Source organism: Oryzias latipes, chromosome 2, assembly GCF_053564925.1.
Source record: "Oryzias latipes strain Hd-rR chromosome 2, Olatipes_Hd-rR_3.1".
NCBI lineage: Eukaryota > Metazoa > Chordata > Actinopteri > Beloniformes > Adrianichthyidae > Oryzias > Oryzias latipes.
In genome coordinates, this window is record NC_136238.1 from 46439013 (window position 1) to 46462416 (window position 23404).

The following is a 23404-nucleotide window of genomic DNA, read 5'->3' on the forward strand; positions in this document are numbered from 1 at the left end:
CTGGCCGGACATTAAAGATTTAATGATTAATGCTTTCAAAGACTGCATCCATGAAGGTTGTCTAACTCCATCTATGAAAACTGGACTGATAACCTTACTCCCTAAACCAAATAAGGACAAAGTTAGATAATTGGAGGCCCATCACTCTGCTGTGTAATGATTACAAACTATTGGCTCTGGTTTATGCAAACAGGATTAAACTGGTTCTAGACAAAGTAGTGGATAGTTTTCAATCTGCCTTTATAAAAGGAAGAAACATACATAATAATGTTAGATTAATTCTGGACATGATGGATTATCAATCTATGCTAGAAACAAAGTCTCATTTTATTTACTGACTATTTCAAAGCCTTTGATTCTGTAGAACATAACTTTTTATTTCAAACGCTGGAACGTTTTGGATTTGGAAAAAAATTTTGCTCAATTATAAGAATGTTCTATACTGAAATTTACAGTTACATCACTGTTAACTCAGAACTAACACCCAGAATAAATGTAACATAGCATACTTAATTCTAAACAACCCTAATTTTCAAGTCATTAAGGTTTTTGATTTTGAATTCCGCCTTAGCCAGTTTGCAGATGACACCGTTTTTTTTAAAAGACAAAAACATGGTAATGAAAGCCCTGCAAATTATATCCATTATCTCAAAAGCTTCTGGTCTTCAATTAAACTTACAAAAATGTGAATTACTCCCCCTGTACTCTTGTCTGGAAAAATAAATGTTTTCAATCCCAACAAAACACGAAGTAAAATATTTAGGAATTAAATTAAATAAAGATGAAAAAGAAAGAGAAGAAATAAACATAATGGAAAAAAATAACCAAATGCAGAAATCATTCAATCACTGGTTAATCAGAGATCTAACCATTTTTGGAAGAAATTTGTTGTCCAAATCTGAGGGAATTTCAAAATTAATATATCCGTGCCAATCTCTCTACATTAACCCAAAGAATGTTTAAAAAGATTAACTCAGTTATTTATAAATTTATTTGGAGAAATAAGACCCATTACATCAGAAAATCTCAACTAATTAGGGAATATAATTTAGGAGGTATAAGGACGACTGATTTTGAATCAATGATTGGAACCTTTAGAATAAAATGGTTAAAATACTTTTTGGCTAATCCTGATTCAATATGGTTTCATATTCCCAAAAACATCTTCAATAAAGTCGGTGGATTCGATCTTTTGCTGATATGTGACTTTGAAATTTCCAAACTTCCTATAAAGATTTCAGAATTTCACAAACAAGTACTTTTCCACTGGAAAATGATATTCAGCCAAAATTACACTCCTCACTGCGCCCCCCTGTGGAACAACAGAGTAATTACCACAAACAGGAAGACCATTTTTCATCAGAATTGGTTTGATCACAAGATTCTTTTTGTAAGGGATATTCTTGATTCAAATGGAGAAATTCTTCAGTTAAAAGACTTCAAAAGTAAATATGATATTGAATGCACAACCAAAGAATTCCAGAAAACCTGCAGAGAAATTCCAATTGCTTTAATACATTTAATAAAAAAACAATACTGTCTTCCTATGTTCAAATTAAATTACCAAATTTAGTAATAGGAGAAATAAAACTTAATGAAAAAAAATGTGATAATAAATACCTAAACAAATCCTTTAAAGGTATATTATATCATGACTTCAATAGAAAAGTGAAATATAAAATAACTGAGACACCTGTCAGTCACATCAGGGGCTCAACTTTGGAAATTCCTAAAATGGCCAGTGGTCCCCAAAATTAAAGAAATGCAGTTCAAAATGATAAACAATTATTACCCTTCGGCAGAGACATTGAGAAGTAGATTTGGCTTTGAGGTTGATCCGTGTGATTTCTGTCATGTAGCCCCAGAAACAACCAGACACCTGTTTGTTTCATGTCCAGTGATCCAAAGGTTCTGGCAAGATTTTCAGAACTGGCTTAGTCAAAACATTAACAACATACAATTAACAGAAAAAGATATTTTGTCTTATATCAGTAAGTTGCCAAAACAAACTTGGTGAACATCTTCCTGCTTTTGGGAAAATATCATATTCATAAGAAAAAGTGGAAAAAAGATCGGCCGAACCTCCTGTGTTTTCAAAATGAAGTCAAATTGTATTTCTCCTCATTGAAATGTATTCACAACTCAAATCCTTTCATTGATGACATTTGTAACTCTGCTACAGAATGGTTACAAATCTAGGGTCCAGATTGTTGACTGCCTTGTATTTGAATTTATGCTGATTTTTTTAAATATCTTTTATACATGATACTTGGTGTTTTTTTGTTTTTTTTATCTTTGTTTTTGAAAAGAGCTGTGCCTTGCATCTTTGTGTGTTGTGTCTGCGAGAGTTTTGTAATGATTATATTTCAATAAAATAATAAAAGTATGTCTTGGTGTGTTAGATTGATCAACATTGGTGTGTCTAAATGAATGCAGCGATCTTTCCCAGCTGTGTGTTTGATGAGAGTGAAGTCAGAAAAACAGGAATTGTTTGGTTGACTTCTTTGATTCTGGAGGAGTTTATCCAGGTGAAGTTGACGCGGTAGTCCAGGTTCCACACATCACCGCAGTGCAGTTACTAACCTGCTAACAGAACCCAATCCTCAGAGGATCCCAGCTGTCTGGAGGTGACGCCTCCTCCTGCCCCCTGAAGGAGCAGCAGAGAGGAAGAGGAGCAGCAGAGAGGAAGAGGAGCAGCAGAGAGGAAGAGGAGCAGCAGAGAGGAAGAGGAGCAGCTGAGATGAAGAGGAGCAGCAGAGATGAAGAGGAGCAGCTGAGGGTTCTGCTCCTGTGCAGAGTGAAGCTCCCACACAGACTTTGCTAGGGGGCGGAGCTAATGCTCAGGTGTCCTGTGGGTGTGTCGGCAGGTGAAGGACTGCAGTCACAGAAAGGTGCAGCAGCTGACCTTTGACCTCTGAGCGGCTCTGTTCTGCTCTAACAGACATTAGATTAGATTCAGTTTTATTGTCGTTACACATAAACAGGTACAAGGAAACCAAATGCAGTTTGTGTTTAACCAAAGTACAACAAGCAGTAAAGTGAGGGATAGAAACATGTCATGAATAGAAGTTCAAGATGCAAATAAATATGAGTTAGATATGAAAACAATGTACAGTGATCCCTCGCTATAACACGGTTTACTTTTCACGGTTTCGCTACTTCACGGATTTGCATCGTGCATTGTGTTCTGCATTCTGATTGGCTAAAATGTCCCTCTGCTTCTTCTCTACCTGTGCGTCAATAACGTTGCAGTTTAATATGTACACGTACCTAAAAGACAGCTCGCCAAATTTACAACTCGTACGTGAAAATCATCTTGCAATTTCGAGTTTCTCTAAAACCCATAGAAAACAGAGCGACAACTGCCAATCACTGTGTTCTTCTCCCGAACAAACACAGCTGCACCGCGGGATTCAGAAGAAGAAAACACTGCAGAGTGGAGTCAGGATGCAGCGGCTCAGTCTGAAGAGCAGTGAAATACACCTGAGTCACTATTTGTACAACTGTACTTTGTATCTTTTTCATAATCATTTCAAATTTTCTCCCGTTTAATCCAATTCTTTGGGTCGCGGTGGGCGGGACTAATCTCCGCGATTTGAAGCCTTCTGTTCACATCAATGATTAAAATTATTTGACAGTACAGAAGTTATTTGTTGAAAAAAAAACATTTCTAAAGTACTTTTATTGGTGCTTGAGCCTGTAAAATGCTTTGTTCTTTCTTTTCAATGTATAATAGAGTATTTAATTGTATAATAATTGTTAAAAATATAAAGGTTTCTACTTGACGGAACGTAACCCCCGCGAAAAACAAGGGTTTACTGTACAAGGTAGTTCTACTATAAACAGTTCTGTCCAGATTTCCAGGTTGTTTGATTAGAAATGTACAGAAATACTAAATATTTACATTTAGGGATGAGTGTATTTACAGTGTAATCTATTACATACATGTGCAAAGGAGACAAAACTGTTGCTCAGTCTGCTGTAGGCGGGACCAGCTAACAACCTGCTGTTGCCATGGAAACAGACTTTGGAGCGCAGAAGCAGCAAATGCAGTTGGTTTCTTCCTGCAGGGTTTGTCTGTCAGACCTTCATCAGGCAGAAGAGTCCAGAACCAGATTCTAAATCCTGAAGGTCTTTTTCACAAACACAAACCCTGATAGAGAATCTGAAACTTCTGACTTTGAAAGACGCTTCAGGAATCCTGTTGGAGGAGTTTTGGGTCGAAGAAAAGAAAATGAGAAGAAAATAGAAATGATGGAAAATGGAAACAGATTTAAAAGTTTTTTTTTTTTTTCTGATCCAGTTCCCTCAGATTTCCATCATCATGTGATGTTTGGAGAAAAAGAAAAACCTCAAAATCTGTTGATGTTTGACAGAAGAAAACAATCAAATCATAAATCCAGTCAATGATTAAACATCAACCAATCATCTGTTGACAGCAGAACAGATTAATCCACTTTATGATCTGCTTCAGGGTCAGACCGTGTCCTTCATGTCCAAAGTCCACAGGAATCTGCTTCTTGGCTGCATTCAGAACCGGTTTGAAACTGGAGCCGGTTGGACTTCAGGAACACAAAGCGGTTCCAAAGATCCAGAGGAAGAAGTCAAAGAAAGAACAGCTGCATTTGTGTCAGAGGGGTGAGTTGATGGAACAGCTGGGATGGAAAGAATGTGGATGATTGCATTTCAAAGACTTTCAGAAGAAGTTCTTGAATGTTAGGACTCAGCTGGGAGCCTCTTTGTTGGAATCTAAAGGATCCTGACTGAGATCAGATCAGATTGATCCATTAGTTTGGAGTTCTGGATCATGAAGTGATGAAATGATTTAGAGGAGTTCAAAGGAGGATCAATCATCTGAGCTTCAGCTTTTTTAATCCTATTTGATCTGGTTGTGATTTTTCTTTCTTTACTTCTTTCTTCATCCTTCAACCAAACGAAGAAACAAAGTGAAGATCATGAGATCATCTGCAAACAGACGGAGCCTTTTAGGATCTGCAATCACTGACCTCTGCAGGGCGGAATAGGAAGTGCAGCTTGATGTCTGAATGGAGGAAATGTTTGATCTTCATCAGATGAAATGAGAGGCTCTCATGTGAGGAAGAACATCTGAACAGCTTTGATCTTTTCTGCTGCTTTTGCTCTGATGTTGCTTCAATTCTGCTTTAATACGTTTGGATTTCAACTCACTTCATGGATTTTCTTCAGAGCGGATCTACTGGATTCTGGACATGAAAGAAAACAGGTCAAAGGTCAAATGTCAGTGAGGAAACTCTGAGTTCATCCAGATGTTTAGTTTTAGTCCAGAAAAACATCAGAAAAGAGAAGTTGGTTCAGATCCACAGAGTCCTGCAGGAATCAGAGTCCTGATGCTGCTGCAGACAGAACTGATCAGAACATTTGAATCATCATCTGAATGAAAGAAGAAAAACTTTTCTGCTGCAGCAAACAAAGATTTGATGAAGATGTTGAGGATTGAAAATGAAGCTCCAAAGCAGAAACTTGATCCTGATGATGATGATGATGATGATGAGGAGGAGGGTTTCCTCTGCAGGTGAAGGTGTGTGTGAGCTGATGTGGATCCAGTGAATCCAGCAGCATGGATCAGTGGGAGGAACCACAGGAGGGAGCCCCTCCCTCTAGAAGCAGAGATGGTAACCATGACAACCAGAGCAAAGCTCAGAGGTGAGATGAACATCTCCAACTGTCCATGATCTTCTCCATGTCAGAGCTCAGGACTCACACCAGCAACCTTCATTCTACACAGGAACCAACCTGGACCTGGACCTGGACCTGGATATGGATCTGGATCCAGCTGGGGGTCCATGAGTGACAGATCAAGGGATGTTAATCCTAACTTCAAGAACATCCATTCAGCAGTGGACCAGTGAGTGTTTGTCAGAGTTTTTGGAGGCTGGATTGTAGTTCAGATGATCAACAGTTTTCAGATGAAGGACTTGAGGTCTGGTTCAGTTCTGGATCTCTCTGATCAGACTCACTTGGAGCATCATGTGTGTGATGAGATCTTTTCAGTTGAGTCTTCTGAGAGTCTCTGAGAGACATCAGAGATGTTGGAGAAGAAAACATGTTGACTGCTGACTCTGACTGACAGCAGCTCCAGTCTAATGAGAAGAATCACTGCAGACTCCTAGGATTCAGATTTTCATGCTTTCCAAACATCACATTGTTCTAGTTGGACTTTCTGCTCTCAGAATTTCTCCATTTCTACATGGAGAATTGGAATCAGCTTTTCTAGAAAAAAGTCTGGATTGACTGACAGAAAATGCTGAAAGCTGGAAACTGTTGATCCAAACATGTCATGTTATTCCAGACTAAACAGCTCAGTCTGTGTTCATGTCAAAGTCCATCAGCTGTTCATGAAGAAGCAGATCCTCCAACACTCTGATGCTTTGGTGTTTGCAGAGGTCAACAGGTCACACAGAGAGTCCAGTCTGCAGCCTCCAGCTGTGGATCCATGAAGAGTGACCGGTCCAAATGGAAACCTCCACACTTCAGAACTGAACCAGGACCTTCAGACTCACAGTAAGAAGCAGTTTGTAGTGAACAAAGCAGAGTTCAGCTCTCAGCAGGAACAACAATGTTCTCATCAAGAACATCAGCTGATCCATCCAGGAAGGTCAACCATCTGCTGTGAGCGCTTTAGGTCTGAGAGGAAAGAAAAGAGTTGGACAACTCTGGAGGACACAAAGCTCAGTCTGTGAGGATGAAGCAAACAGCTGAACTTTTCTCTGAGCTCAGTCCAGACATGAGCTCCAAACACAGCTAAGGCATCATTTAGACCTTCAGATGGACTAGATCTGCTCTGGTTTCACCTGGAAACACATTTGCTCACATTCAGCACAGTCTGGATCCCAATATCTGAGTCTGAAGATCAGAGAGGATCTGCTCCATGATCAGAGTCAGTCTGGAACTTCCCACTGACTGCTTTGATTGTTGTTCACTAACGTTTCTCCTTAGTGTCCACAGAGAGAAGAAGAGGAGCGGACCCCAGTCTGCAGAAAGAGCCAGAGCTGGTGAGTCAGAGCCTGATCATCTGCTGATGGATTCTTCTGGAAACATGTGGAACACTCATGAAGGAGCTTTCTTCTCTGCTCTGTCAGCAGATGTTGGTCTGCAGGAGATGTTTGGAGAACATCAGATCAGTCTGAGGAGCAGAAGTCAACATGTGGCTGAAGGAACTGAAGAAGCAGGAAGAGAAACGCTCCTCAACAGGGTCTACACTGAGCTCTACATCACAGAGGGACTGAGACCAGAGGCTCACACCCAACATGAGGTGATGCAGCTGGAGACCACCACCAAGACCAACCAGCTCCATGACACTGCAATCAAGAACCCAGACATCTTCAAAGTCCTCCCTGACCAACACAGATCCATCAGAGTGGTTCTGACCAGCGGAGTTGCTGGAGCTGGAAAAAGCTTCTCAGTGCAGAAGTTCACTCTGGACTGGGCCGAGGGCTTGGAGAACCAAGACATCAGTGCTGTGGTTCCTCTGTCCTTCAGGGAGATGAACTTGATCAGAGATGAGCAGCACAGTCTTCTCTCTCTGATCCAGCTGTTCCATCCAACACTCCAGAAGATCCCAGCAGAACAGCTGTCTGTCTGCAAACTTCTGTTCATCTTTGATGGTCTGGATGAAAGCAGACTTTCTCTGGACTTCAGCAACAGTCCGCTGGTGTCTGATGTCACACACAAGTCCTCAGTCAACGTGCTGCTCACTAACCTCATCCAGGGACGTCTGCTGCCCTCAGCTCTGGTCTGGATCACTTCCAGACCTGCAGCAGCCAATCAGATCCCTCCTTCATGTGTGGACAGACTGACAGAAGTCCGAGGCTTCAATGATGCTCAGAAGGAGGAGTACTTCAGGAGGAGGTTCCCAGATGGAGAGCTGTCCAGCAGAATCATCTCCCACATCAAGGGCTCCATGTCCCTCTACATCATGTGTGAAGTTCCAGTCTTCTGCTGGATCACTGCTGTGGTTCTGGAGAACCTGCTGAGCACAGAGCAGAGAGGAGAGCTGCCCACCACCCTGACTGACATGTACTCCCACTTCCTGATGGTCCAGACAAAGAGGAAGAAGAACAAGTACCAGCAGGAACATCAGACAAGTCCACAAGAGCTGACAGAGACTGACAGGGAAGTTCTTCTGAAGCTGGGGAGGCTGGCATTTGAACATCTGGAGAAAGGAAACATCATGTTCTACCAAGAAGACCTGCAGCAGTGTGGTCTGGATGTCACAGAGGCCTCAGTGTACTCTGGAGTTTGTACTGAGATCTTCAGAAGAGAGTGTGAGATCTTCCAGAAACCGGTCTACAGCTTTGTTCATCTGAGCGTTCAGGAGTTTCTGGCTGCAGTCTACATGTTCCACTGTTACTAAACAGGAAGGTAGAGGTCATTAAGGACTTCCTGAAGAACAACATGGAGAACCCATCCCTGGATGAGTTTCTAAAAAGAGTCATGGAGAAATCCCTGAAGAGTCAAACTGGACACCAAGACCTGCTGGTTCGCTTCCTTCATGGTCTCTCTGTGGAGTCCAACCAGAGACTCTTAGGAGGCCTGCTGGGTCAGACAGAGAAGAATCCAGAAACCATCCAGAGAGCCATCAACAACCTGAAGGAGATCAACAGTTATGGAGTTTCTCCTGACAGAAGCATCAACATCTATCACTGTCTGATGGAGATGAAGGACCTCTCAGTTCATCAGGAGATCCAAGAGTTCCTGAAGTCAAAGAAAAAATCAAAGAGGGAACTCTCACAGATCCACTGCTCAGCTCTGGCCTACACTCTGCAGATGTCAGAGGAGGTTCTGGATGAGCTGGACCTGAACCAATACTACACATCAGATGAGGGTAAACGGAGACTGATCCCAGCTGTGAGGAACTGCAGAAAGTTCAGGTGAGTCCAGAAGTGATTATGATGATAAATCAGATCAGTGTTCCGATTGATTTACAAAGAATGAAAGGTTTGAAAATGATTAGAAATAAAAACATGAAAGAAGAAAATCAGTTTGTTTTTAACACTCATATGATCTTTTAGCTAAAGATCAAAGAAGGATTGTATTTGTTCAAATAAAATCCAATCCAGAACCTTCTGAAAGGTTTGAACCTAAAGTAGACGGTCAAGAATGCAAGGATGTCTTCATTTCCACAATGTCAGTCATTCTAGAAGCACATTTCCACAATGTCAGTCATTCTAGAAGCACATTTCTACAATGTCATTCTAGAAGCACATTTCTATAATGTCAGTAATTCTAGAAGCACATTTAGGCGCAGCACCTCATAGGGCGCCCCCTACAGTTTGGAGAAAACGTCAGACTTTTAGTCAAGAAAATACAGTACCTGATATGTTAGGGACATCTTTGTCATGGTCGAGGATGACTCTGACTCTGACTCTGCACAAGGAAGCTTAGCATCACAGCTAACTTGTAAACCTACAAAGGTTCTGGTTCCTCCATAGAAACTGTCACTTTAGCCTCTTTGTACCAAGAAGATCTTCTGGAAAGTTCTGCCTGAAGGTTGGTGCTGCTGTGGTTCTGTTCATGACGGGAGACGTGGACCTGAGGAGGAAACTGGATCAAAGTTCTGCAACAGAACAGGAAGATGAACTGTTGTTGTTTACAGCTTCAGAGCTGAAAACATGAAGATATCATTTTGGAAATGGAAACAGAAAACTCTCAGAAAACTGGATCATAACCAACAATGAAAAACTGTCAACATTCATCATCATCCTCATCATCATGGTCATGGTCAGAGTGACAGCTGTCAGTCTCTGGGATCCAGATGTTAGCTACTGGTAACTTTGGGGTTCAGACCTCAGATCACTGACAGACTGAGGGCAGCATGAAGCTCCATGGAGCTCCACCTTCTCTCCTCCAGCTGCAGATGAAAGAAAGATCTGAGAGAGACTGATGAGGAGGACTGTTTCATGATGAAGATGAAGCTCTGATGAAGAGACAAATGTCAAACTGGAACTTCATCACAGCCTGAATTCATCATAGATCACCTGTTTCTGTCTTTCTTTCTCTTCACAGACTTCCAGCAGGATGTGAACTCTCAGAGACTCACTGTGAAATTGTGGCCTCAGCTCTAAAGTCCAACCCGTCCCACCTGACAGAACTGGACTTGTACAACAACAGCCTAGAGGATTCATCCATTGTGGTTCTGTGTTCTGGACTGGAGAGTCCAAACTGCAGACTGCAGACTCTGAGGTCAGAACATTGAAGCTGCTGGTTGGTTCATTTCTACATTTGTAGTTCTTCACTGAAGCTGAAAGGTTTGAATTCAAAGATTTTCTGGATTTTCCACAAATTGAACATCTTTGATTTTTTGAAGAGTCTGCAGTGGAAGAAAACAGCTGCTTAGATTTTCTTTAGAACAAAGATGTTTCCATGGCAACAGAAGATTCAGCTGTTGAAATATTTGACAGATTTCTGAGTTTAAAGAGAAAACAAACCAGAACTGAAACAGAAATAAAACCTGCCTGAAAGCTGACCGAGGTCAAAGTTCAGATCAGACACAGCAGAGCACGTGAGTGTGCACGTGCACACACACAGACACAAGTGTGAGTCAGACTAGAGAGGAAAATCAGAGAAAGGAGAGTTTGGGTGCAGAAAAGAAAGAATTGAGTAAACCTGCAGAGGCAGATCTGGAGCTGCATATCAGTTTAATGTCAGACGATATTTACAAGGACCAGAGTCTACCAGGTTGAAGTTGAAGTTATAAGATTAACAATATTTGATAAAGGATTAAATAGTTTAGTGTCAGCACGCTGCACCACAGCAACCCTTCTGTCAGAGATCAGTGGTCCAGAGTGTCAGAATCTCTCAGTCTTCTGTGCTCTCCAATGGTTAACTAGACTCCTTCTGAGGGGGTTCCTCTGTGTGGATCAGTTTCCATGGGAACCAGAGTCTGGGAGTCAGAAACTGGACTTTAATGTTGAAATGAAACATTTATGGTTCACATTTAGATTTGACATTTACATTTAGATAAACAGATGATATTCATTTGTCATTGTCACTGGTACAGAACATTATAAAAACTGATCTTTGTTTAGAACTTCATTTACTGGGAACATCTGAATATTTATTTATTTATTAATTTTATTTATAATATTTATATTTATATATTTAATATTTTTTCCTCTAAATATTTACGGGTCTAATATCACAGATATTTTTACTGATTTTCTTGAAATGTTTGATTATTGAATAATCTTGAAAACACATATAATTGTTAATTAAGTGTTTTAACCACAGCCTGATCATTGACTTGCTGCATCTGTGAACGCGCTGAGGAAGAGGAGGGTGGTGTGTTCGTCCATTGAGCAGAAGCAGGAAATACAGAGGAAAAAAAAGCAAATTGCATTTTGCAAAATGTGAAATATAATTATATGAGATATGAGCTGTTTTGTTCATGACCAACGCATAACGAACGTAACCTTTCCTTCTCCTGTAGCTAAAGATAAAAGGGCTATTTTTAACTTTTACAGCAGAAGTGTACATATCCTAAATTAATATATATCTAATATTTTCCTAAATGAAAACATGTGTATGGCAAGCATTCATTATATCATCTCAGGATACACTGGTATGTGGCAGTGTTGCACATGGAAACCTATAAGGATGGGTATGGTTCCTGCCCCAAAAATATTTAATCACCAAGAAAATTCAAGATATTTCTCCCAGAATTCTTCATACATTTTACCCAGAAAAACACTTTTTTACCAAATTGAAAAAGATCTGGACATAAACTGTTCATTTTGTCCTTCCTCACCAGAAACTGTGCCTCTTTGCTCTTTCACTCCAACATTTTGGAAAGATTTGACTCATTTTATGACAACCATCCATGTGACTAGAAATTATTCTACGAACATATTATTTATGGATATTTTACACAAGGTAGATTTAATGCAGAGCAAATTTATGTAGTTAAATCAATAATAATTATGGCTAGATATTTCATTTATAAGTGTATAAATGCTATCAAAAAATTGTTTTTCATGCTTTTCAGAAAAGAAATGATCCTGTATGTAAATAGTATTAAATACTGCACTAACCAAAAAGCTGTTAGAACAGTGGAAAATATTGATTTAGAAATCTGAGGTTATGAAAAAAGCCATAGAGTTATAATAATATTCAACATGATAAAAAATGAATATTTTAAAATGCTGTTTTAAAATAATGAACAGGTTTTTAAAGCAAAATGAAATATATTTAATATTACAATATAATTTAAAAAATCTTTTGAATTTTTAAAATCTGTGTGCAGGTTTTTAAATATTTCATGATCCTTTTATATATTTATGAGAGATTTATTGGTTGATAGCAAAAGGTCATATTTATTTATTTAATTATGAACAGTTTAGGACTCCATAGAAAACTCTCTTACTTCTTTTGGTCTCTTTTGTCTTTATTGTTTTAGTTTTATTTTTTAAACTGTTCTATATTGTTATTATTATGGCTTTTTGACATGTTTGTTCATTTCTCTGGCAAATGTGAACATGTTGTCTTTTGCACATAGTGTGGAGTGTTGTTTGGTATTTTGTATTTTCAATATTTGTTAATAAAGTTTATTTAAAGACAGGAAGTTGGAGACAGAGCACATGGAGACTTTTCCCTCCAGTGAGTTTGTAGAGACATTTGGACACATTTGGATCGGTACATGAGCTGGGATTGGTGAGTGGAGGAACTGCGGGTGAATAGCTGTTTTCTGGATGGGAGTGGGAGTGGGAGTGGAGGCTGTGGTGTAACGTGCATCACGCTGGTCACATGGAAGCAGAGTCGTGGTCTTTCTGTTCTCTCTGGATCTGACTGGATTATTGCAACAAACTCCATGTTTTCCAAGAGCAACAACAGGCCTGCAAGGCTTTTTCTTGGCTTGAAGGTGCCGGTACCGGGACTAAACTGGACTGTGTGTGTGAGAAAACCTCTGAAACGGTTTAATGTTCTACGGTTTGGACTTCTGTGCTTTACTTTGTTAGAAACTAAAGGTGGTGATATGTGGGAAACTTTGATGGAGACATTTCTTTGTCATTTGGATGGAAACCAGAGTTTTCTTTAGTTTAGATAGAGACTAAAAGGAGACATTTATGTTTTAGGAGAACTGCTGTCATTTATTTGATACATTTTTACTAAATTGAAGGGTTTTATAGTTTAGGTTGGGGAATTATTCACATTTAAAAAAAAAAAGTATTTCAATGTATATTTTTTTCATAATAATAATAATTCACTTTATGTCAGACTCATGCGGTCCATAAAAGAAGACAAACCATCAGGTTTTTTATCTTCTGAACTCGGTGGATTCATAAATGATCATCACTAAACGCTTATATCAATTAGATTTTCACTTTGTGAAATCAATGACGTCATATTCACGTCTAAATTAAAAGTGATCATGATCTTAGAATTGCTTCTAGAATCCAGGACACTAGATGTTCCTGCACTAAAGCAGATTGAATTCTATTTAGCATATTATAGGAGTTTATGTTCATAATGACAGACTCAGTTTTATTATTTTATGGACTTTATTTGATTGACAGCAGGTCAGTTTGTGCTGTTTGTGTAGTGATGAGAGGATCTTTAGTTGTTTACAGACTGCCTTGGAATATGAATCATCAACAGAATAAATGTGGAACATCCAAGTGGAGTCACATCTCTGTCTCCTCCTCCCTGTATCCTGACCAACCCCCCCGCCCCCCCGCCCCCATCTTGTTTGATGTTAAACTCCTCCCCCGAATCAGAGACACAGCATCCGTCCTCACAGTCCTCCCTAACAAGGAGTTAGGGCTGGAATTTGGACACAGCCTGTGTCTCTTTATTTAGTTTTTGAAATCTGACATTTTTGAAATGGAAGCTTTAAATCAGGGGTGTCAAACTTATTTTCATCGAGGGTCACATCAGGATAGTGGTTGTCCTCAAAGGGCCAGATGTCACTAATACATGTAACTAAATGTAATGAAAAATATATGTAACTACTCCTTAATGTTAAATAACTCATTATTTATGATACATTTTCAAAGTGACCATTATGGAGTCCTATGTTGTTCATAATTAAATAAATAAATTGCAGTTGCATAGAAAACATATGTTTGCTTGTTACTCAATCATTTTAGATTTGATTCTGTCAGGTTAGGTTACATGGATAGTGTTTATGTCCTAATTTATAGTTGGCAATTCCAATATTTCAAGTCCGATTCCCCCTAGATATGAATAAATACACACCAATCTTTCTTATTATTTTAAGAAATTAAAAACTTTTATGGTCTTAAGGGAGAAAGGTAGTTTGCCATCTCTCGGTGGGTGGAGTATCCCTGCCCCAGGTGGAGGAGTTTAAATATCTGGGGGTCTTGTTCACAAGTGAGGGAAGACCAGAGAGATTGACAGGGGGATCGGAGCGGCGTCCATAGTTATGCGGTCGCTGTTCCGGTCCGTTGTGGTGAAGAGAGAGCTGAGCGAAAAAGGAAAGCTCTCAATTTACAGGTCGATCTACGTTCCAGTACTCACCTATGGCCATGAGCTATGGGTCATGACCGAAAGAACGAGGTCCCGAATACAAGCGGCTGAAATGAGCTTCCTCTGTAGGGTGGCGGGGCGCTCCCTTAGAGGTAGGGTGAGAAGCTTGGTCACCCGCGGGGAGCTCGGAGTAGAACTGCTTCTCCTCCACATTCAAAGGAGCCAGTTGAAGTGGCTCGGGCATCTAGTCCGGATGCCTCCTGGACGCCTCCCTGGGAACGCCTCAGGGTCCCCCCAGAGGAGCTGGAGGAAGTGGCTGGGATGAGGGAAGTCTGGGCATCTCTGCTTAGACTGTTGCCCCCGCGACCCGGTCCCGGATAAGCGGAGAAAGATGGATGGATGGATGGATGGTCTTGAGGGCCACATTTGGGCCCCGGGCCTTGAGTTTGACAGATGTGCTTTAAATCTATAGGATTGTAAATATGTAGTCATGAATTATTCATGATGATCAATGACATTTCAATTCCTCGTCTGTTTTAACTTCATTTCAAGTCATTTCTAATCTATGTCATTTTCATTCCTGATCATGTTTTTGGGTCCAAATCCAAAAGAAATGAGCAAACAGTGAAAATGTCATCTGTCAGTCTGTCATCAGGGCGGGTCCCACCTGACTGAATGGACCAAGTTCCTGGACCTCCAGCTGCATCACTGCTCCTGAACACACTTTTCTGTCTCATTGCAGGTTGAGGTACTGCAGTTTGTCAATGATCAGCTATGAAGTTCTGGTCTCAGCTCTGAAGAAAAACTCGTCTAATCTGACAGAACTGGACCTGAGCTACAACAGGAACCTGCAGGATTCAGGAGTTCTTCATCTGTGTGGTTTTCTGGAGAGTCCAGACTGCAGACTGTAGACTCTAAGGTCAGTAAAGAAGCTGAACTCCCTGAAGGATGAGAAGAACGGATCAGGTGAAGAACTTTCTGATGTTTCACTGGAAGATTTTCTGTCTACAGCCGTGTTTGAAACAAACTGATGATTGGTTCAGATTTTCTTCATCAATTGAATTGATTGTTCTGATGATTGATAGAAACTGATCTGTTTCAATCAGGATCTTGTAAATCTTGTAGATCTTGTAGAGTTTATGTTGGATTACTGTGTCAAATGTTCTCCAGTTCATTTGATCTGTCAGAGAGAAATGTGGTTTTGATTTTCACCACTAAGGGGCGCTAGTTGTATAGCAGAGATGCAGATGATGTCATCACGCTGAGCACATCCGGAAATAGGATTTTCCCTTTTTCCATCCAGTTTGGTGTTCTGACTGGTTCTGTGGACTTCTGCATGGACTGTTCAGTGAAATAAATGTTATAGAGCAGCTAAAGATGATCATCACCTCCGTCACATTTTTCTCTGAGTTCCAGGGAAGCTGCACAACTCAACAGTTCAGCAAGGCAGCTGAAGCATTGCATCATGGGATCTGTAGTTCCTATTGTTGCCAGCCCTCATTTAGCCACTCCATTAATAACAAAAATATAAAACAATCTGACAGACCAGGGGCCTGTTTCAGAAAGGAGGTTCAACCAACTCTGAGGTTGAACTTGAACTCTGAGTTGGTCAATCTAGAGATTAACAACTCTGAGTTTTCTGTTTCAGAGAAGCTGATCCGAGTTAGATCAATCAACTCTGAGTGGACTGATTCGGAGGTGAGCGTGTGCACCGCGTCTATAAGAAGCCATTATCAATGGAGCGCAGATATCACGAGTCACCATGGCAACCGTGAAAAAAAGAGGTCTGCGTATTTTTCTCCAGCTGAACTTGACGTGCTGCTGCAGAGTTACAGTGAATATGAGTACATATTCCAGAAGAAAAGCAACACCGCTGCATCTGCAAAACAGAGACAGTTAGCGTGGAAAAACATAGCTGCTCAAGTTAATGCCTAAGTTTGCATTTAAATCATTGTTATAAAATATTGACTGTAATAACTTTTTAAAGAGCGTAAGGAGTGAAATAAAAAATGGTGATATTTAGGTGTACTTTTGAAGTGTTATTCCTGGTGTAAATGCATGAAATGCTGCATAGTGTACAGAACCAATCTGGGGGAAAATGCATTTACTTCCACTTTCGGCTTCTCCCATCAGGGGTCGCCACAGCGAACAAGTCGCATGGTAAATTTGGCAATGTTTTACGCCGGATGCCCTTCCTGACGCAACCTTCTCAAACCGGGCTTGGAACCGGCAGAGGTAGAGAAGGGAACAGGGAGCAGCCCGGAGTCGAGCCCGGGTTTCACGGACGGAAGGCGCCGCAAACCAGCACGAGCTAAACTGGCTCCCTAGGGAAAATGCATTTAACGTCGATAATGTTTAGAGGACTTTTTTGTTAACCTTCCCCTCTGGCAAACGTTGGTCAGTTTAATATTAATACATGCAATTGTGTTTTTAAAAGTGAACTTTTGTCTACTGTTGAACCTTTCGCTGCGCGAAGACTTCTCCTTTCTTTTCTCTCGTCTTTCCGACCGAGTTTAGAAGCGCAGGGAGATTTCCTTCAGGGCTGAAGGGAATTCTCCTTCGGGGTTCACTTCCCGTTGGAAACCCTCAACCTCCAGAGCGGATAAAGAATGACTCCAAAACAGTTATTCTGGGAATGACACCTTCTCTTTATTTAACTAAGTGCTCCGTCCTCCGAACACACAATATATTCCACGCACACACCTCTGCTCCGTGCTCACCCCCCCCCCCCCCTTCTGCACCTGCAATCGCCCCTCCCCTTGTCTCTCGTGGATCGCACCCCGCTCAGCACACACACGCTGCAACACTACCCTTGTATTGATCAAGTGGTATAGGTTTATATGGGATTAAGAAAGTAAGCAGTGCTAGCAAATTGTGTTTCCAAAAAGTAATTGTTACATTAATCTAATTCAATGTCCCTGATTTCATTTTCATGTAGATGCAATCCTGCAGGAATTAAAAGAACATGGCAGCAGCTAAAAATGAAGTATAAAAACATAATTCAATCAGGTCAAATGTGAGCATGTCATGGATGTAAGCTTTGTTGACAATATTTGACATATGAAACATCTACATAGCAATACATATCTAATGTTGTTTTCATTGTATATGTAATTGACTGCAACGAAAAACGGTAACGCTCAAACAAAAACGCATAGGGAAATGACAAAAAATTGAGTCTTCTCAAAATCCTCGTACGACGTAAATGTAATTCTCTATGAATTAATGCAGTCTCCTCGTCTATTGGGTCCTCCAAAAAAGAACAAGCCATTCTTGTCACTTAGACCGTCTCTGTGTGACGGAAATGTGGGCAATGAAGGTTAAAGCGAAAAATACCGCTTCGTCTTTAAAAAGGGGAGGGGACCGGCAGAAACTTTGAGTTTGGAGAATAAAACCTGCTCCCGACCAGGTTAGGTTCACAGCATAAGTAACCATGGATACTGACTCCGAGTATAAGTTACCTCTCTTTCAGAAACGGGTTTGACTTACTCTGTTTACTCTGGTTTAACAAACCTCCCATTCTGAAACAGAAAACCCAGGTTTTCCCTGATTTCAGGGTTAACGCACTCAGAGTTTACACTTAACCTCCTTTCTGAAACAGGCCCCAGGTCAGGCTGGACGATACGACCAAAACACAAAGCAGAATGAACAAAAACAGCCTAAAAACATGATCATGGATTGGAGTCTATTCATGATGTCAGTAGCTGCGGTTGCAAAATATCTTGATGGGATCAATGGTCGGGTTTAAATTCAGCCGTTTACATCGTCCCAGAAAACCTTTTTCTGATTAGAACAAACGTTCACATGGTCACACTTTTGGTCAGAATAAATCATTTGGGCATGCGCAGTAGTGTTAAAAATGCCGGAAAAGGAAACTTAGTTGTCACATACGTTTATGCAGCAGCTCGGTAATCTACGAGACGATCTTCTAAACTTGCTTTTATTAATGTTGAGAATATTATGAAGCACCTGTTCACTCATCATTTTATCTTTAATCTGTGTGGTCAGTGCTTTTTTTGTGGAAGAAGGTTAGGCTAACACGCTAACAACATTAGCCTTGTTTAAAAAACATAAATCCATGCGGGAAATGCTGCAATCTGCATCTTGGCTGCACGTAAATGTGTGGTAATAATCAGCCTTTATTTTGTCGGGACACAACTGGAAACACAAATCCATGTGATTGATTGAACAGTTTCTAAGGACTGAGGGACATTTCTACTTTGAAAAGCTCACACTGCCCCAAAGCCGCTGTGTGAGCTGGAAGTCTGAGATCTGAGAAACGGTTCTCCTGAGTCCGGCAGCCGCCAACCCAGAGCGGCGGGACGGATCGCAGTCTGAATTCTTCCACGCATTAACAACAAAACGCACACGTAACAAAGCATCCTCCCTCCCCTCAAACACACTTTAATTATCCGGCTGCTCTGCTCAGAGACACAGTTCGCTCCGTCCACCAGCACCCGGACCAGGACCACCCAGGGTCCAGACGTCACGAAGCGCTCCTCCCTCGTGAGGGGTGTAAGACAGGGAAGAGGTGAAGAGCCAGCGGGGCGAGAGAGGAGCAGCTCTTTGCATCGGGTGGGCCTCTGCAGAGCAGCCGGTCGGTCCTGTTTGAGCTCCAAAGCTTTCTCTGGAGCAAAACACCGTCTATCCATGACGTTAAACCAGAGCAGCAGTGACACACGATCGGAATGAACAACGATCGGATCAACAATCGGCATAACCCACCTATCTCCATCGGAAAGAAATTTAGATCCAAACGAGTCTGATCAGGGCAGAGTATTCTGAACGGCGTGTTTACAGGACGCATTTTCTTCAGATCAGGCGTTCTTTCAGATGGAGGCCTATTGTGTTGGATGTTTGTCACCTATGTCGACAAGGTCATTTGGAGTAAAATGTTTAAACTGTTGCAATGAAATGGAAATGATGTTTTTGGTTATATTACTGTTCGTTTATATACCACAAATTACCGCAAATCTGCAGACTGCAGACTCTGAGGTCAGACTCCATGTTTCAGTTGTGTTCAGATCAATATGATGACAAAGTTGTGTTGACCCACAGTGAGCAGAAATGTCCAGATTCTGATCTGCAGCAGCATCTTCCTGCAGCTGCTTGTTCTCTTCAAAGATCTGCAGAAGAACTTCTTCTTTCCTTCCTGCAGCTGCTTGTTTCAAAGCTGTCTGCTGACATTTGTGCTCCTCAAAGTTTTGCTTGCAGCCATCAGCTCTTCTTTGTGTCTTTGCTCCAACAGACTCCTTTAAAGCGCGTGCAGAAGAAGCAGCCGTGCACGCTCACATGCACTCTGAGTCCTGCTGCTGTGTTTCAGCAGATGCAGCTGAGAGTCCAGCGGCTGATGTTTGTGAGCAGACAGTGACAGAGTCCTGCTGCAGCTGGATGCTGCTCTGACAGACACATCCTCCACCAACATCCTCACCTTTTCATCCACAAACATCATCACATCATCCATCAAAGCTCCCAGCAGCTTCTGACTCTTCATTCAGAGCTGAAGTCATGCTTGATCAGGGATCAATGTCCAACATTTGCTGCTGACTCTTCCTCATCACTTCCTTCTTCTCTCTGCTTTGATCTGTTGGAGCTGAAAGTCTCTGCTTGAAGGGCTGCAGCAGAGAAGGACTGGAAGATCATCTCCTGAAAACTGGGAGGAAGACTTTCCAGCATCCTGCTGCTGAAATTCTCCCATGATTCAGTGCTGTTTGGAGAAGAGCTGAGCAGAAAGAGGAAGTGGACTTTTTCTGCTGTTGCTGCAGAAACATCCGTTGGTTTGGATGCAGCCACAGGCTGATGTTTGACTTTCACACATCTGGACTTCTTTCCTGAAGCAGCTGCATGTTGTCCTGAATGTTCCTGAATGTTCTTCTTCTCTGCTTCTGCTGGACTCTTCTGATCTGCTGCTGTTGCTTCACATCTTTGGACTTTTTCTAAACTTTCTGATCTTCTTCAGCTCTGAACTCTTTAGAAGAAGTGAAGGATGAAAAACAGGAACTTTATCTTTAAACTCAACTCTTTCTTCTGGATTCAGGTTGGAGTCCTGCAGTTTGTCAAAGACCAGCTGTGCTGCTCTGGTCTCAGCTCTGAAGTCCAACCCGTCCCACCTGACAGAACTGGACCTGAGAGACAACGACCTTCAGTCTTCAGATGTTCAGCAGCTCCAGGATCTGGTGGAGAGTCCAAACTCCAAACTGCAGACTCTGAGGTCAGTAGAGGGTTGGAGTCAGTCCAGCTGCTTCCAGATGTTTGGTCCTAAAGTTAGTCTGAGAGCAAAGATGCAGAGTTTCCTGTGAAGCTGCAGCTTCTCAGTGAAGCTCTGAGGAGAATGATGACAGGCTTCAGGACAACAGTCAGCCAATCAGAGCAGCAGAAGCTCCAACAGGTGAAGATGACAGGAAGCTGCTGCTCTGAACAGGACTGAAGCTCCTGCTGCTCTTTCTGCTGCTGTGCTGCATCACTGACTGACAGACCAGGATCAGGAGACACTCCTTCATCTCTGTCTCTCTGCTTTCTCTCTGCAGGTTATGAGTCTGATGTTCCTCCTGGAGGAGCAGAGAGGAGCAGCAGCTGCAGCTGGTCTGCAGAGATGTTGTGACTGGACGGTGTTCCTGGGAGGTGGAGAGCAGAGTGATGGAGGAATTAGAGGAAGTGGAGATGAGTGTCAGAGCTGCAGCAGGAACTGATCTGAGATCAGCTCCACTGTCTCTCTCAGCATCAAGTGGACAGTTATTGTGCTGCAGCTCCCCCGGGGGACTGATGGAGAACTGCACTTCCTCTTCTCGTTCTAACTTGGAATGTTGATCTGAAACATGGGTTGGATTCAGATGTTCAGCAGCTCCAGGATCTGGAGAAAAACAGACCTGCAGACAAACAGATTCTTTTCTAGATCATCACTTTCTTCTTTGATCTACATTTGATGGACAGATGTGAGTTTGGGATGGACTGATCAAGGATTGAGGGAATCATTGATCAGACAGAACATTTCTGGATGACATAGATCTATGTGTGGGTCAGGCGTTGGATCCTGGTTCTGTCTCTGGAACAGGGACAGAACCAGAACTCTGGATCACTAGATTCTGGTTCCAGATGTTTCACACTTGATTTCTGTTCTCCAGAAACTCTCATTGACAAACAAAAACAGAGTTTCATTCAGAAACCTCCAACATGGTCATGTGACCAGAATGTTCATAGTGGAGACACGGACAAAGGCTGTGGTCACATGACTCACTGGTCTGGATTCAAGTCCTTTGAAGTCCGTTTTTGGAGCAGTAATCCCGTCTGATGAAAGAAGTTTCATCTAAATCCAGTAGAATCTCCTCATTTTCTAGAATGTCTAAACTAGTAGAAACTTTCTGAGCATAAAGCCTGTTTTCTCCAGAGGACATGAATGAACAGAGTGGATCTTAGTGAGGAATGACAGCCTCTGGATGCAGAGAATCACTTTGATGCAGCTGCTGCAACAACACCAACTGCATTGAAGCAGGAGGGAGAAGGGAGACACCTGCTGGCTGTTTGCAGAACTGCATCTTAGTGTCAAAAGGCTTCAAACTGAAAGCTGTCTAAAATTCCTGCAGCCTGTTTGGATCTAATAAATGCTCTTTTGAATCAACTCTGTGTTTTCTATTGATTTCTGTCTTTGACTCACAAACAGACTTGAATCTTTAGCCTTCCCCCTCATCCTGTTCCAGCTGTTCTAATCTTCATGTGTTTGGTTCCTTCTCAGTAGAAATGGGTTGGAAAAGAGCTTTGGAATGTTCAGGTGGTGCTGATGTCTTTCTAGATGGGGGTGGGCAGAACAGATGAGAGCCCCTCCCTCCTGATTCAGAGGGGAACAGTGGGCAGCAGCTGAAAGGAGGGAGTGGAAATGGGAAAAGTTCTCTGCAGGTTTCTCCTTTCCAAGAACAGAGGGACACGACTCCATGAACAGCAGAAGCTAAAGAGTTGGAAAACATGCCCAAAGCTGCAGCACCACCTGCAGAAAGATGCTTCCTCTTCAGGCTCCGCCCCTCCATCAAGAAAGATCAGAGTTTCTGCTGAGCTGCTATTGGAGCTTTTAGGGGGTCAGATCTTTAGGAACATATGCTGTCAATGAAACCAGGAAGTAAAGTGTTTTGAAAGATCAGATTGATGACATCAGTTGTGGAAAAAGGAAAATGGAAATCCAGCAGAGAAGTACACATCAGGAACTTCCTGCAGGACAAACTGTTCTAGACTGTTGGATACAAGAACAGCTTTGGTCTGGGAGTTGTCCGTATTCTCAGATGATATCTTCTCCTCCAATATCTGCTGCTTCCATCACCTGAGAGACGTGTTCTTCCTTCCAACATCAGCACCTCTGAGAGAACCGCCTACATGTGTGAGCTGGAGGCGGAGCTTAAATGGGATTAAATACTGTGGACCAATGTTCTCTTTCTGGATCAAACCGACAGCTTTGATGGACCTGATTGGGATGCAGTTCTGATCAACCGGATAGAGATCCAGTCAGGGGCAAAGTGTGACCGTTGGTCCTTTGGTTCTGTAGTGTGGATGAAGTCCTGACTGACTGTCAGAGGGTCTCCCTGATAGCTGACCTCCATGACAAATGATCGCTCCTCGTTCCTGCAGTTCTACACCTGACCTGCAAGATGATGAAGAGATTCTTCCAGGGACGACCATTTCTGCCCCGCGCCGCCAGAGTGTCTCGCTGCAACCCGGTGCTGTCACCAGCAGGAGGACCGGGTCACCAAAGGGTCCAAAGAACCGTACTGCTGCTGTCGAGTTATTTCTCTTCATGCTCAATGCTGCCCAACTCGAATGGCTCAGGAGACAACGGAGGACGCTGGACAACTCAACAAGGAATGGATGAGAGGTTGATAACCTTGAAATAAAACAGAACATAATTAAACAGATGTCAGAAATCTTTGTCAGAAATGTACTTTTAAACTTTTGCAGATAT

At 41.9% G+C, this 23404-nt stretch overlaps 2 protein-coding genes across 4 annotated transcripts in view; both read left to right on the plus strand.

The window, feature by feature from the left end:
- The first annotated feature begins 4506 nt into the window (after positions 1-4506).
- Positions 4507-23404, plus strand: part of LOC144989036 (NLR family CARD domain-containing protein 3-like) — a 228432-nt gene continuing 209534 nt past the window's right edge. For 2 of the 3 annotated variants that reach the window (XM_078940768.1, XM_078940770.1), the window contains exons 1-2: positions 4507-4638; positions 4940-5551. The gene's annotated coding sequence lies outside the window, so the exon portion shown is untranslated. The remainder of the gene's footprint in view (positions 4639-4939; positions 5552-23404) is intronic. The other variant, XM_078940763.1, reaches the window with a different exon arrangement.
- On the plus strand, positions 6976-22078 carry LOC144989341 (ribonuclease inhibitor-like). The gene is made up of 5 exons (XM_078941614.1): positions 6976-7031; positions 7122-8909; positions 10045-10221; positions 15206-20674; positions 20991-22078. The coding sequence occupies exons 2-4, from the start codon at positions 8434-8436 to the stop codon at positions 15372-15374; spliced, it is 822 nt and encodes a 273-aa protein (XP_078797740.1). The 5' UTR covers positions 6976-7031; positions 7122-8433; the 3' UTR covers positions 15375-20674; positions 20991-22078.